General features: G+C 44.7%; 1 protein-coding gene across 4 annotated transcripts in view; it reads right to left on the minus strand.

The window, feature by feature from the left end:
* NPHP4 (nephrocystin 4) overlaps window positions 1-12,943 on the minus strand; it is a 178,476-nt gene that overhangs the window by 149,049 nt on the left and 16,484 nt on the right. For all 4 annotated transcript variants that reach the window (XM_084821968.1, XM_084821969.1, XM_084821967.1 and 1 more), the window contains exon 3: window positions 11,548-11,700. In XM_084821968.1, coding sequence (XP_084678094.1) covers window positions 11,548-11,700 — 153 coding nt within the window. The remainder of the gene's footprint in view (window positions 1-11,547; window positions 11,701-12,943) is intronic.

The following is a 12,943-nucleotide window of genomic DNA, read 5'->3' on the forward strand; positions in this document are numbered from 1 at the left end:
ATTAAATGCAACAACAAGCAAGAGAAGGAAGGGCAAACGTACTGGGCTGTGTGCAAGACATAATTCTGTGAGACTGCCAACAGCAGTCATCATGGGCATAAAATTCAGTTGCCAAGAATCTCAACGTTTCACTTAAAAAGCAAGCCTCTAGATCCCTATAGTTAGAAAGATATGCTTGAAAACAGGTGAGCAATGTCTTCTGAAATCTGAGAAGCCAAAGACTTCCTGTGGTTGGGGATAGGGCCTCAGCCCCCCAGAAGCAGCAAGAGCAAGCATGGAAAAAAAGAGAATCAAGTAGATCAACCTACAGAATTTGGGGAGAGACCAGAGTTCAATGGGTAGAGCACCTGCTTTGCATACAGAAGATCCCAGATTCAATCTAAGACATATCCAGTTAAACGGATCAGGTAACAAATGATGGCAAAGACCTTTTTCTGTCTGAGACTCTGAAAAGCTGCTACCATTCAGAGAAGATAATACTGAGCTAGAACCTCTCAATACACTATGATCAACATCTGAGGCTGTCCTCTATGTGCCTCCTGAGGGAGGTTCAGAAGACTGAACAAGGGTGAGGGCCTTCTCGGTGGTGGCCCCCTGGTTGTGGAATGCTCTCTCCATTGAGGTCCATCTGACACCCACATTGCCATCTTTTTGGCGCCAAGTTAAGGCTTTCCTCTACTCTCAGGCATTTGATGGCATATGATGAGGCTTTTTAGTTTTTTATGGAGTCCTGGTAGTTTTAGTTATTGGTTTTTGAACTTGCTTTCAAACTGTTTAAAATTTTTGAATGTTAAGGGTTTTATATTAAGCTTTATCAAGTTTTGAACCATCCAGAGATCTTTGACTATTGGGTGGTATATAAATGAAATGAATTAATGAATGAATGGTCTGACCTGGTATAAGACTGATTCCATTGTTAATATTAATTCATACATGCTGAAGAAATCACCCTTTTTTGGCCCAGAATTTGGCATATTTATTTTTAAATTGCCTTGGATCTACTGCCATCCAGATGGATCCCTTAGAATAGGGTGGGTGATAAATCCAACGAAATAAAAATATTTACTTATCCACCAATTACCTGCATGCATAGATTCTGAAACAGAGACAGGATTATTTGTGTACAGCATATTCCACATGTCTTACTGTCAACAGCAGAAAGGCACCAGCATTCCAGTAACGCAGACAAGTCTCTTTGTTTGCCATTCAGAAGAAAAGTGTCAATCGGTTAATACACAGGCAAGCCTGTATCATTATTCCACTGCCTGAAAGGTTTAAAAGAAGCTTTTGTCCCCAAGAAGGAAAATGAGGGAAATGTAGTTATTTGCAGTGGCTCTGTAGCAAACCTCTCTGAACGAGTAGTTCCCAATTATCATTGGGGGGAAATAATAATTGAATAATCGCACTGACATGAAGCTACTCATTAGCTGGAACAGAACGGCTCGGAAAAATAGCAAAGGGAGCTCAGCAAATTAGCCATGCAGGAACCCTGCATGTGACAGATGAGACGATGTTCTCCTATCCTCTTTGGAGCTGCTTATCTGGATTTGACAGTTATTCTCCGTGACGAAATAAACAACTTTCTAAATGTGCTGCATTCCAATCCCGATAGCTGGAACACCATCAGTGCAAAAACTTGATTTTCTGTTGCCACCAGAAAGAGCTCAATAATTTGACTGGCTCCTTAGACGTCACTGCCATCATTTGGGAAAGAAGGATGAGAAGGAGGATTCAAGGCACTCCAAACTAGAGAAGTCAGAGGAATCTGCAATAGAACCAAATGAGTTCGGATTTTCATGAATCCCACCCCCTTAGATTCCACAGCAGACTAGCTTTTCCCCTGTGGGGTGGATTCTGAAGACTTGCAGACCGTTTTTCTAACTTGCCTGAATTTTGCGCAAATTTCGTCATAGAAAAACACTAAAAAAAACCCTTAGGCTGAAAATGCACATTTCCCGCATAGGCTAAAGTGCATGGGGCGGGGGGGATATGCACATTTTCACACTCACAAAATTGTGCAAATGCACATTTGTTCAAATGTGAATTTGCACAAATTTGGAAACAAAAAACATCCGATTCCAGCAATAGGCAAACAACGGAATGAAAGGTGTCTGACAATCCGCAAAAAATAGACACAACGGATTTTACACAATCTGCATATCCCTACACCAAATGGCAGCAGGAGGAGAACGTTGACTCTCTGACCCTGTCAGGCCCAGCCACTGTGGAGCTGAGGATCAGGCAAGGGTGAAGTTGACTGGCATCCAGCAAGAGCAGGTCTCTGCATTGTTCCGACCAGTAAGCATGTCTGCCCCAGAAGCTTGGAGAGTTCCACTGGCATGCTCTGGCCTACTGGCAGCCACACTGGCATTACTAAGGGAGTTCATGGCTGGATATGCTCCTACATCAGCCTTCCCCAACCTGGTGCCCTCTGGATGTGTTCCACTGCAACTCCCATCGCCCCTAACCACTGGTCATACTGGCTAGGTAGATTGGGAGTTGTAGTCCAGAACATCTGAAAGGCTGGTCTATATGATATGCATATGACTGACAGTAATTTGGTATTAAATTAGAAGAATACAAAAGTAACAAGAAAGATGGAGACCTTACTGGGCAATATATATCGTCCCTGATTTATAAACAAAATAAACTACTGCTCTCACTCTGTTGCTTGTTACTCCTTGCTTCTCCCCTTCCTTCACTGTCTCCCCACTGGCCAAAACTGGAAAGTCCCCGGGCAGGAACCTCCCCTTTCTTTTGTTTGTTTATACTATTTTCTAAAGCATCATAGACACTGATTTCCCTGTATAAATAACATGCCTATCTAGGTAATAGCCTATTCCCAACATCTGTGACACTTTAGAGAGACCTTCCCTGACCTGGAGCCTTCCAGATGTGATCAGAGTTCCTGACGTTTTTATAGATATAGATACAGATATAGATATAGCAGGTGCTGGTGGCTTTGATTGGATCAGGCAGCAGCACCTGGGAGAGGCATTAAACCTCTTCACCACCAACAACAACACAACAACCTGGTGTCATTTTCTTGATCTGAATCACACATACATTCAGATATACATGCAGCTGCTACTTGAACCACGGGAGAGAGAAAATGTAAGTACCTTTATGGCAGCTCTCTTTTTCCACCCTAGCAGCGCTCATAGCAGCTCCAGCAGATTGAACCTGGGACCTTCTACATGCAAAGCATGTATTCAGCCACAGAGCTTCCATCACTGGGCTGAGCTAGTCCAGGATTTCACCAGACGCTCTTTATCAGGGACAGGCAACCTGGTGCCTTCCAGATATTTTGGACTACAACTCCCATAATCCCTGGCCATTAGTGATGCTGACTGGAGCTGCTGGGAGTTTGTAGACAACTCATCTGGAGGGCACCAGGGTGCCTTGCCCCTGCCTATATAATACCCAGATCCATCCTCCTCTCCCACTGTCACACTGTGTTCCAACTTTCATCCTGCTCCAGCATCACTAACAGTTTACTTCTTGCTAACTGACACCGCAGACAGCAGGGAAGGGAAGTGATTTGCTGATGAAGTTACCACTGGAGTAAACTACTGGGTTTCAAAAAGAGGGGGATTTCTGCAATAAACATAATCTCTTCACATGCACACTGTCATGACAATGGGAATCTCACTAGGATACCCCAAGAGGTTGAACACAAGTGTTTGGCATGCTCTGTTTGTTGGCTGGCCCATTTGTGTGTAATATAATATCGTCCTTGAACACTGGGAAGTCACAAAACAGAATTCAGTGCACACGTGCATGACAGAATTCTACATTTCAGGTACAAATTCTCACCTTGCATATCCATTTTAACAAGACAGAGAGAAACTCAAAACCCATTATTTGTATGCTTGTTCAGAACATCATCCTACATTTCACTGCTGCACCCCAGTTTGATCCCCAAAGCTATTCTCAAGGGGGGAGGGTGTCAGGAAAGAGATAAATCATGCACCAACATGAATTTACATTGCACTTAGGGAGCAATCCTATGCATTTTTAGACAGAAAAAAAAAGTCTTTAAAAATGGCTGGCTGGGGAATGCTGGGAGTTGTAGGACTTGCAGAGGATTGCCCCCTTCGTATATCAGTCAGTTGGATTTATTGCTTAAAAACATTCTGATTGACTAAGAAGGTGCTCCTGTATAATCAGGCAGAATTATTGTTTTAAAATATTATTTAAAATACAAGTTCTCATAAAAACTGCAGATAGCAAACTCCATCTTAGAAGAGGCATTCCCCCCGGTGTAAGAGAGGATGGGGAATGCCTCTAACACAGTGCTTGTTGCAACACATGCCTGTACCATCTAAAAAGGAAGTGTGCTCTCTTTTTTCCCCTTTAGAGTTATTGTTCTTTTTCTCATGTGTCAATTTAATTAATTTCAGTTTCCAATTTTTCCAGTATCCAATGTTTCTGTACAGAATACTCAAAGCGGCACATTTAATCCATTGATTGACTGAGGCTCATATGAACAATCAACTGAGACTATTTTAATCAGGCAACAGCCCTCACTGGAGAAGAAGGAAGACCCAGGGCTGCTCAGAGCTAAGGTGAGAAGTGAAAAGTTTGACTCCATGGAGTAGAAACACTGCAAGGGCCCCTCTCTTGCCCTCCTGCCCGCCATGGTCGGTGGCTTAGTTGGGTTCATGCTCGCTGGCCTTGTATAATTCCTGGGGCAACAGCACCCTCTGCTGCCACACCTCAAGCATGGCACACCATGAGAAATAAAGACATCCACTCATTTACCTGCCTGTTTACACTGACACGCCGATTAGACAGATATAACAGAAGTATAATTGCGATCACAATGGCCTGCACATCAAAGAGAATTCACAGTTCTGCACGTTCTTATCCAGGGGTCATACACACTTTTTTATCTCTTTATTCCACTAACCCCTTCTCTCTCCCTGATGCCCCCTTCTCCCTCTCTTGCCAGACATCTGAATTGCTTGCTTGCAGAGAGCTTTTGAACTTAGGCTGAGAGTCACATGCTGCTCTAAGGCTGCAGGTGGCCCACTCCTGTTTTAGAGCAACTGTTACTGGAGTGGGGTGGGGGTGGGGAGGAAGACATAACACTGAGAGCTCTACACAAGGCCATGGATGAACTAGAGAAGAAAGGTGTGGTCAGAGACTCCAGCACAGCCAGAAGCTGGGATTCAACCCAGTGAACTAATGCAGACCGGCTGTACTCCAGCCTCCAAGCTCATACACGTCAGGCGCAAAAGGGAATAAGGGATCATACAACATTGGCCCCTGTGACTGGCATGCAGTGTGAAGACTCAAGATGGACCAGGCCTTGTACAAATACTGAAGCCTGTCCTTCTGACGTTGCCTCGTCAAAAGAGCCTGCCATGCTTCAGGTTCCAGCCACCAATCTCATAAGAGTAGGGGATTGCCCACGTCCTTGTGCTGTGTTTTAGAGATGCAGCATGAAGTCAGGGATGATCCCCCGCAAATTCTCCACTTTGGAGAAAGGGTCCAGGCAACCAGAAATTGTTGACTGGCTAGCAAAGCCAGCAAAAAATTGTAAACCCCCTTCCCACACTCATTCTTGACCCTTTGCTTCCACACTCATTCTTGACCCTTTGCTTCCAGGCCTGATCAACATGCCAATCCCTTTCTCCCTTTTCTTTCATGTTATTTGGTTGCTAGGCATGCAAATAGGTCTGAGATGAGGGTGGGGATTGGAGTAATGGCAGCTAATATCATGACAACTCCCTAAAGCAGTAAGTAGGAATGTGCTCTTACACAATTCCTAGGGGGAAAGGGGTTCCCCAGTCTATCCATCTTGCTCTGCCTCTGAGCTCTCTGATAGCACCCATTCTGGTGTAGGGATGAGAAGGTACACTAAACAAGGTATGCAATGTTAGTAAGCTAGATAAGGGCAGAGGTTTTTAAGCCCACCTTAGGGGTCTGCTATGAGACTATAGCTGAAGGCAATATAAGGGCTTTAGTAATGCATTAGCAGAAGCATTTTGTCCCAGATGGGAAACTGAATGTTTGCAAGAAAACAAGACATTGGCATGTCATAAGATGGTGCAGAATAGCCTAGAATGATCACAGAGGAGATGAGAGAGGGAAGGGAATTTCAGCCAGACTAGTCACCATCAATAGCCAAAAAGACATGACAAACTTCAGGAAGTATCGACAGGATAATGGTAAGCAGAATAAGGTAACAGAATCAACTGACAGCTTTGAACATGGGGGGAATGGTCTTGAGGGAGCCTAACAACCAATAAGGGAGCTTAAATCCTATTGTTAATATTTTTGGCACATGGGATAAGGGTTAACAAAAGTCCTAAAACATAAATAGAAACATGCCCAACTTCCTGGGTCCTGTCTCTGATCCTGGCACCTTGAGGATGCGTCATGGCTGCTCTGAGTCCTGGGTCAGATATTGCAACTTATCGCTTGAAAAAGGATTGTAAGGTTAACTTCTTTTTCTTTCTGTATGAATGGATGAATTCTCTTTCCTACTTTCAATAAAACGTATCTTCTTTAAATTCAGCCTGTTGTGGAATTACGCTCTTGTAGTCAAAAGAGCAGATCTTAAGTCCTGAGTCCATTTCTATTCTCATTGGGCAGGGTTGTAGGGACTTGTTCCAATGGGACAATTGAAGCATAAGAATTGAAAGTTACCCTACTAATTTCAGAACCAAATTTATTTCCCCTACACCAGCAAAGCGGTTCAAGAGGAGAAAATGTACAGAGAGCAGGCAGGTGTGGAAATAAGGGATTTTATTGTAAAAGACTCCTAAGGACCAGTATGCACTTTTTATGATCCCAGGCAAACTGATTTTTCCAGCCACAACACGCACATGATTCTACACAGTTGTGGGGAAGGGGTGTAGGGGCCAAAGAACCAGTTATCCCAATTTCAGAGACCAAGAAACTGAGAGGTACGTATTCTGCTTATTAGGCTATTAATAAAAGTGTAAGGGGAGAACTTTTTCCACTTGAGATATCAATACCACCCACCAGATACTGTTACAGTTAGGAGGAGATGCTTCACTGTCAGACATCTGCATGATTTACGATGGGAGACCCTTCTCTAACCTCACATCCCAGGCACGTTCCATCTCCCTAGTTCATTATGATTATTAATAATTGATACTGACTCATGGAGTATTATCAGCAGCATGTAACACAAATACAAGAGGAGCAGCCCTTGCTGCTATCCTGCATACCCTGGTCGTGATCTAAATCCCCCCGAGACACCACAGTGCAAACGGAGTCCCTGTACACACACTGGCACCGTGGCATGGATAAAACCAGCTGGATGGACTGGATGAGTTTTTGCAACCATTCCAACTGACATTGCTTTGCCACTGTCATTTTGCTTGGGAACTTATGCCCTTAAACAGGGGCAGGCCGCATGTGGCCTCCACCACCCCACTCTGAAATTTGTGGTAGTGGCAAAAACACGGGCACTTTGAAGTGCCCAGAGAGCGTCAGCTATTGGGCAGTATAAAAAAGGAATAAATAAGTAAATAAAGGTTGCAAAAACAAAAGTTCCTCTACTCCAGCTGCACTTAGGCTTCTCCAGGCTGCTTCTTCCTGCTCTTTCTTCATGCTCTGGTCTTCCTCTCTCTGGCCTCTCTCCCCCTTTATATCCCCTCCTTCCCCAAAACCAAAAGTATTGTTTCAAACCTGAAGAAATGAACCTAACTCAGGGAAATTAAACTACTCTTCTCAGAGTTACCCCTTCCCAACAAAAAAACCCAGGCTTCTAGGCCTGACCTTTTTACCTTGCCTTTGTAGGCCTCAGACCTTCACATCTGCAATGGCCCTTTACCAGCTGGGGCGGGGCAGGGGATAGGACCCCACTATGAACCTATGAAACCGCTTCATACAAAGTCAGAATAATGATCTACTAATGTTCTACTAATACAGTACTGTCTAGCTGGGCTGGCAGTGACTCTCCAAAGTTGTTTCCAGTCCTGATACTGGAGATCTGTTCAACTGGAGAAGCCTGGATTGATCCCGGCACTATATGCAGGCAAAGCATGTGCTCTGCCACTCAATATTTATTTATTTACATTTCTATACCACCCAACAGCCAAAGCTCTCTGAGTGGTTAAAAAAAATTAAAACCTTGAAATACTTGATAAAACATAACATAAAAACTTTAAGAGTTTTAAACAAAATAAAACCAAAGGAAAAACCAGACTAAAAGCCAGCAGCAGTGTAAAGACGTAAAAACGCAATGGCTGCGTCCACACGTAACGCTAGCCCATGATATGGGTTGCTGAATTCTCGGTCGTCATGATGTATGAACCCAGCTGCACTAACAAATCATGGTTTGTTAATCACAAACAATTCAGAAACAGAATCCATGGTTTGGTGTTGGGATGTGAACTCTGGGTGGTTTAAACCATGGGTTGACGTTATGGTGTGAACCCAAACATGGGTTGTTCATGAGTTGCTTTGCCAGACTACAGAGGCAAGAGTGGTAAAAACAAACAAACCACCAGCTGCTCTAAATGCCAGTACTATAGCGCCACAAAGGCATTTGGGATACAGGAAGGGAGAGGGCAAAGGAAGAAGGTAACCAACAACCACTATTTGTTCAATCATTGGCCAAAAAAACCCTGGGTAGGGCAACAAGCTATGGGTTAACCATGGGTTAGAATTATGTATGAACCAAGTCAATGGCACATTATTTATTTATAAATAAATAAATAGGGTACAACCCCTCACCCTGCTATCAAGACTCTTTCTCTCCAAACCTGCCCTCTTAACTGGAAATGAACTACAGATGAGGCTTATTTTGCTGCTCCTGGCTTCAATGACCCCAGCCTTCCATGACTACCTTCAAAGGGAAAAGGAACATAGAATCATAGAATCATAGAATAGTAGGGTTGGAAGGGGCCTACAAGGCCATCGAGTCCAACCCCCTGCTCAATGCAGGAATCCAAGTCAGAGCATCCCTGACAAATGGCTGTCCAGCCTCGTCTTAAAGGCCTCCAGTGTTGGAGAGCCCACCACCTCCCCAGGTAATTGGTTCCATTGCCGTATTGCTCTGACACTCAGGAAGTTTTTCCTGATGTTCAGCCGGAATCTGGCTTCCTGTAACTTGAGCCCATTATTCCGTGTCCTGCACTCTGGGATGATCAAGAAGAGATCCTGGCCTTCTTCTCTGTGACAACCTTTCAAGTACTTGAAGAGTGCTATCATATCTCCCCTCAAGTCTTCTCTTCTCAAGGCTAAACATGCCCAGTTCTTTCAGTCTCTCTTCATAGGGCTTTGTTTCCAGTCCCCTAATCATCTTTGTTGCCCTCCTTTGAACCCTCTCCAGCTTGTCTGCATCCTTCTTAAAGTGTGGTGCCCATGGGATAAGGGTTAACAAAAGTCCTAAAACATAAATAGAAACATGCCCAACTTCCTGGGTCCTGTCTCTGATCCTGGCACCTTGAGGATGCGTCATGGCTGCTCTGAGTCCTGGGTCAGATATTGCAACTTATCGCTTGAAAAAGGATTGTAAGGTTAACTTCTTTTTCTTTCTGTATGAATGGATGAATTCTCTTTCCTACTTTCAATAAAACAGAAAGCACTGCAAGTCAGTGGGCAGTCCCTGGCCTCTATACATGCTTCCAGGTTGTGTGCCCATATACCTGGGCAACTAGAAGACTACTCTTCTTGGTTGCTTTGGACCAGAAGTGGGCAACTTGTGGCCCTCCAGATGTTTTGGCCTACAATTCCTCTCAGCCATAACCTGCATAGCCAATGGCGAGGGATGATGGGAGATGTAGGCCAAAACATCTGGAGGGGCAGACGTTGCCCACCCCCACCTACAACCTTCACCTTGCTCCTCCCTTGACTCATGCCAACCTGACCTGCCTTCTGATAGTAATGAAGTGTACTATTATTATTTATTTATTTATTTATTTCATTTCTATACCGCCCAATAGCCGAAGCTCTCTGGGCGGTTCACAAAAACTAAAACCAAACAACACACAATAAAACAATTTAAAATATATAGAACATTAAAACCACAATATAACAATACAACCACAATAAAACCTAGCAGCAGTACAGGAGTTTAAAATACAGATTTAAAACAGCAAAGATAAAAATTTAGAAAGCTAAAATGCCTGGGAAAATAAAAAGGTCTTCACCTGGCGCCGAAAGGAGTACAATGTAGGCGCCAGGCGAACCTCACTAGGGAGCTCATTCCAGAGCCGGGGTGCCACAACAGAAAAAGCCCTCCTCCTAGTAGCCACCCGCCTTACTTCCTTCGGCAGGGGCTCACGGAGAAGGGCTGCTGATGATGATCTTAAGGTCCGGGCAGGCACATATGGGAGGAGGCGATCCTTCAGGTAACCTGGCCCCAAGCCGTTAAGGGCTTTGAATGTTAACACCAGCACTTTGAATCGGGCCCGGAAATGGACTGGCAGCCAGTGCAGCTGGAAAAGTACTGGCATAATATGAGCTCGCAGGCCAGTCCCTGTTAACAATCTTGCTGCCCTATTTTGGACCAGCTGAAGTTTCCGGACCGTTTTCAAAGGCAGCCCCACGTATAACGCATTGCAGTAATCCAGACGAGAAGTTATCAGAGCATGGATAACTGTAGCTAGGCTATCTCTGTCCAGATAAGGGTGTAGTTGGTATACCAGCCTAAGCTGATAAAAAGTGCTCCGTGCCACTGAGTTCACCTGTGCCTCAAGTGACAGTTCTGGATCCAAGAGCACCCCCAAACTACGAACCTGATCCTTTAGGGGGAGTGCAACCCCCTCCAGAACAGCAATAATCCCCCAGCACCACCTTCTGGAATCGGCCATCCAAGTAGGAGCGGAACCACTGTAGTGCAGTGCCTCCAACTCCCAACCCAGACAACCTATCCAGAAGGATACCATGGTTGATGGTATCGAAAGCCGCTGAGAGGTCCAGGAGAATCAACAGGGTCGCACTCCCCCTGTCCCTCTCCCGGCAGAGGTCATCCCACAGGGCGACCAAGGCAGTTTCCGTTCCAAAACCAGGCCTGAAGCCCGATTGAAATGGATCTAGATAATCCGTTTCATTCAAGAGTGCCTGGAGCTGTCCTACAACCACCCGCTCAAGCACCTTGCCCAGGAAGGGGATGTTGGCCACTGGCCTATAATTGTTAACATCCTCTGGGTCCAGGTTAGGCTTTTTCAGGAGTGGTCTAATTACTGCCTCTTTTAAAGCAGCAGGCACCACTCCCTCTCTCAAGGAGGAATTTACAACCTCCTGGACCCAGCCAGACAACCCCTCCTTGTTTGATTTAATAAGCCATGAAGGGCAAGGGTCAAGCACACAAGTGGTCGATCGGACTTGGCCAAAGTACTACCAGTATTTCAAACAATAATATTACAAATCCTTTAAAATAACCTGATTATTATCTTGTCTACTTAAGTATAAATGTAACCACTTTCCCCTGCAGAAGTCATGAATGGCCTATATAATCTGAACCATCTTGTTTGATTGGGGGACCTGTATTTGACTGCCCTGTGTGTCCATGCCCCCTGCCCCCAACTTGAGCCATCACTCAGTGTGTCTCTTCCTTACCTCATTGAAGACCACCATGGGGGGCTGTCCCGGTACAGTTTTAAGGGGCATTGTAGCACTTCTCCAGGTCTTCCCAAAGAAATGATGGTAGGCAATGTCGAAGAGTGAAAGGCGCAGCTGGAATTCAACATCCGACATATCGTCCAATGCTCTCTGCCAATGGGAGACCAAAGCAGTAAGCTAAGTTATTATGGACTGAATCCATCAGCGTGGGATGTGTCCCAAGGAAAAGGGAAATTATTTGCATCTGTTTGAGCAAATCTCTTTGCTCTGTTTATTTCAATATGCTGAAGAGGCAAAGGGCCTGGATTCCCACTGACACTGCTTTGCCACTGCCATTTAGCTTGGGGACTTATGCCCTAAACCTGGGGTGGGCCACATGTGACCTCCACCGCCCCCCTCTGAAATCCATGGTGGTGGCAAAAACACTGGCAATTTGCTGTGCGCATTAAATACTTACATATATTTAATATCAGCTGTTCTTAGGACATTAGCTTGCATTTTGTTTTGTTTTTAAGAGCAGGTTTTTAGTCCTTATGGCTACAAAGGGGTACCAAAAAACTAATAAGCAATGCCTGGCGAAATCAGAGAAGCAGAGCTGCAGTTGAATACGATTTCCCATGGTTGGGGATGGGGTTTCAGTCCACATTAACCAATAAAACCAGAACTAATTACGCAAAATAAGAGTAGTCATGCAAATTTACTCTATTTACATAATTGCAACATTCAGCTTTTCTTGGCACAAAATATTTAAAAAAGAACATGCAGAGTGTAAGTAGACTTAGGCATGGGATGCCATCTGCAGAAGGGAAGCTGAACATGGCAGTATAGGAATGAGTTCATGATTTAAGTATTTAAAACAAAACCTTACAGTAATTGGTGCTGGGGGGAGGTAATAAATAAGGAGCAGTTGCCCAATACCAACAACCAATTAAAGTTATGCACATCAGATTTTTTAGCGAGGCAACATTTTCTCTCTCGCTCTTTCCAACATTGGCTTGCAGAAGTCTTAGCTGCCAGAAATGGCACATTGCACAGTGGCTGCTGGAGTGCTCATGTCTTCTGCATGCTCCTGCCTTTGAAAATGCAAAATGCAGATTTGTGTAGTTAAGACAACTCTCTCAGGCAATGGTTGGGTCAAGAGCACACATGGCACCTCTTTGGGTGAACACAGCACCCAGGGCTGCTTAAATTATTTTCGTATTGCTTTTCTTATACACATTTTAATCTACAGCTGATTGATTGATTGATATAGTAGCAGTCTCAGGTTGGATCCAGAGTTAGTCATACTTACAGTAGAGTAGACCAAGGGTGCAGACCCTCCTGCCCAGGGTGCAGACCCTCCTGCCCAGGGTGCAGACCCTCCTGCCCAGGGCCTGGGGTCCCAATTTGGCCC

The sequence above is a fragment of the Heloderma suspectum genome, chromosome 15 (assembly GCF_057233095.1).
Source record: "Heloderma suspectum isolate Gila_16-S chromosome 15, 16-S_ref, whole genome shotgun sequence".
Taxonomy (NCBI): Eukaryota; Metazoa; Chordata; class Lepidosauria; order Squamata; family Helodermatidae; genus Heloderma; species Heloderma suspectum.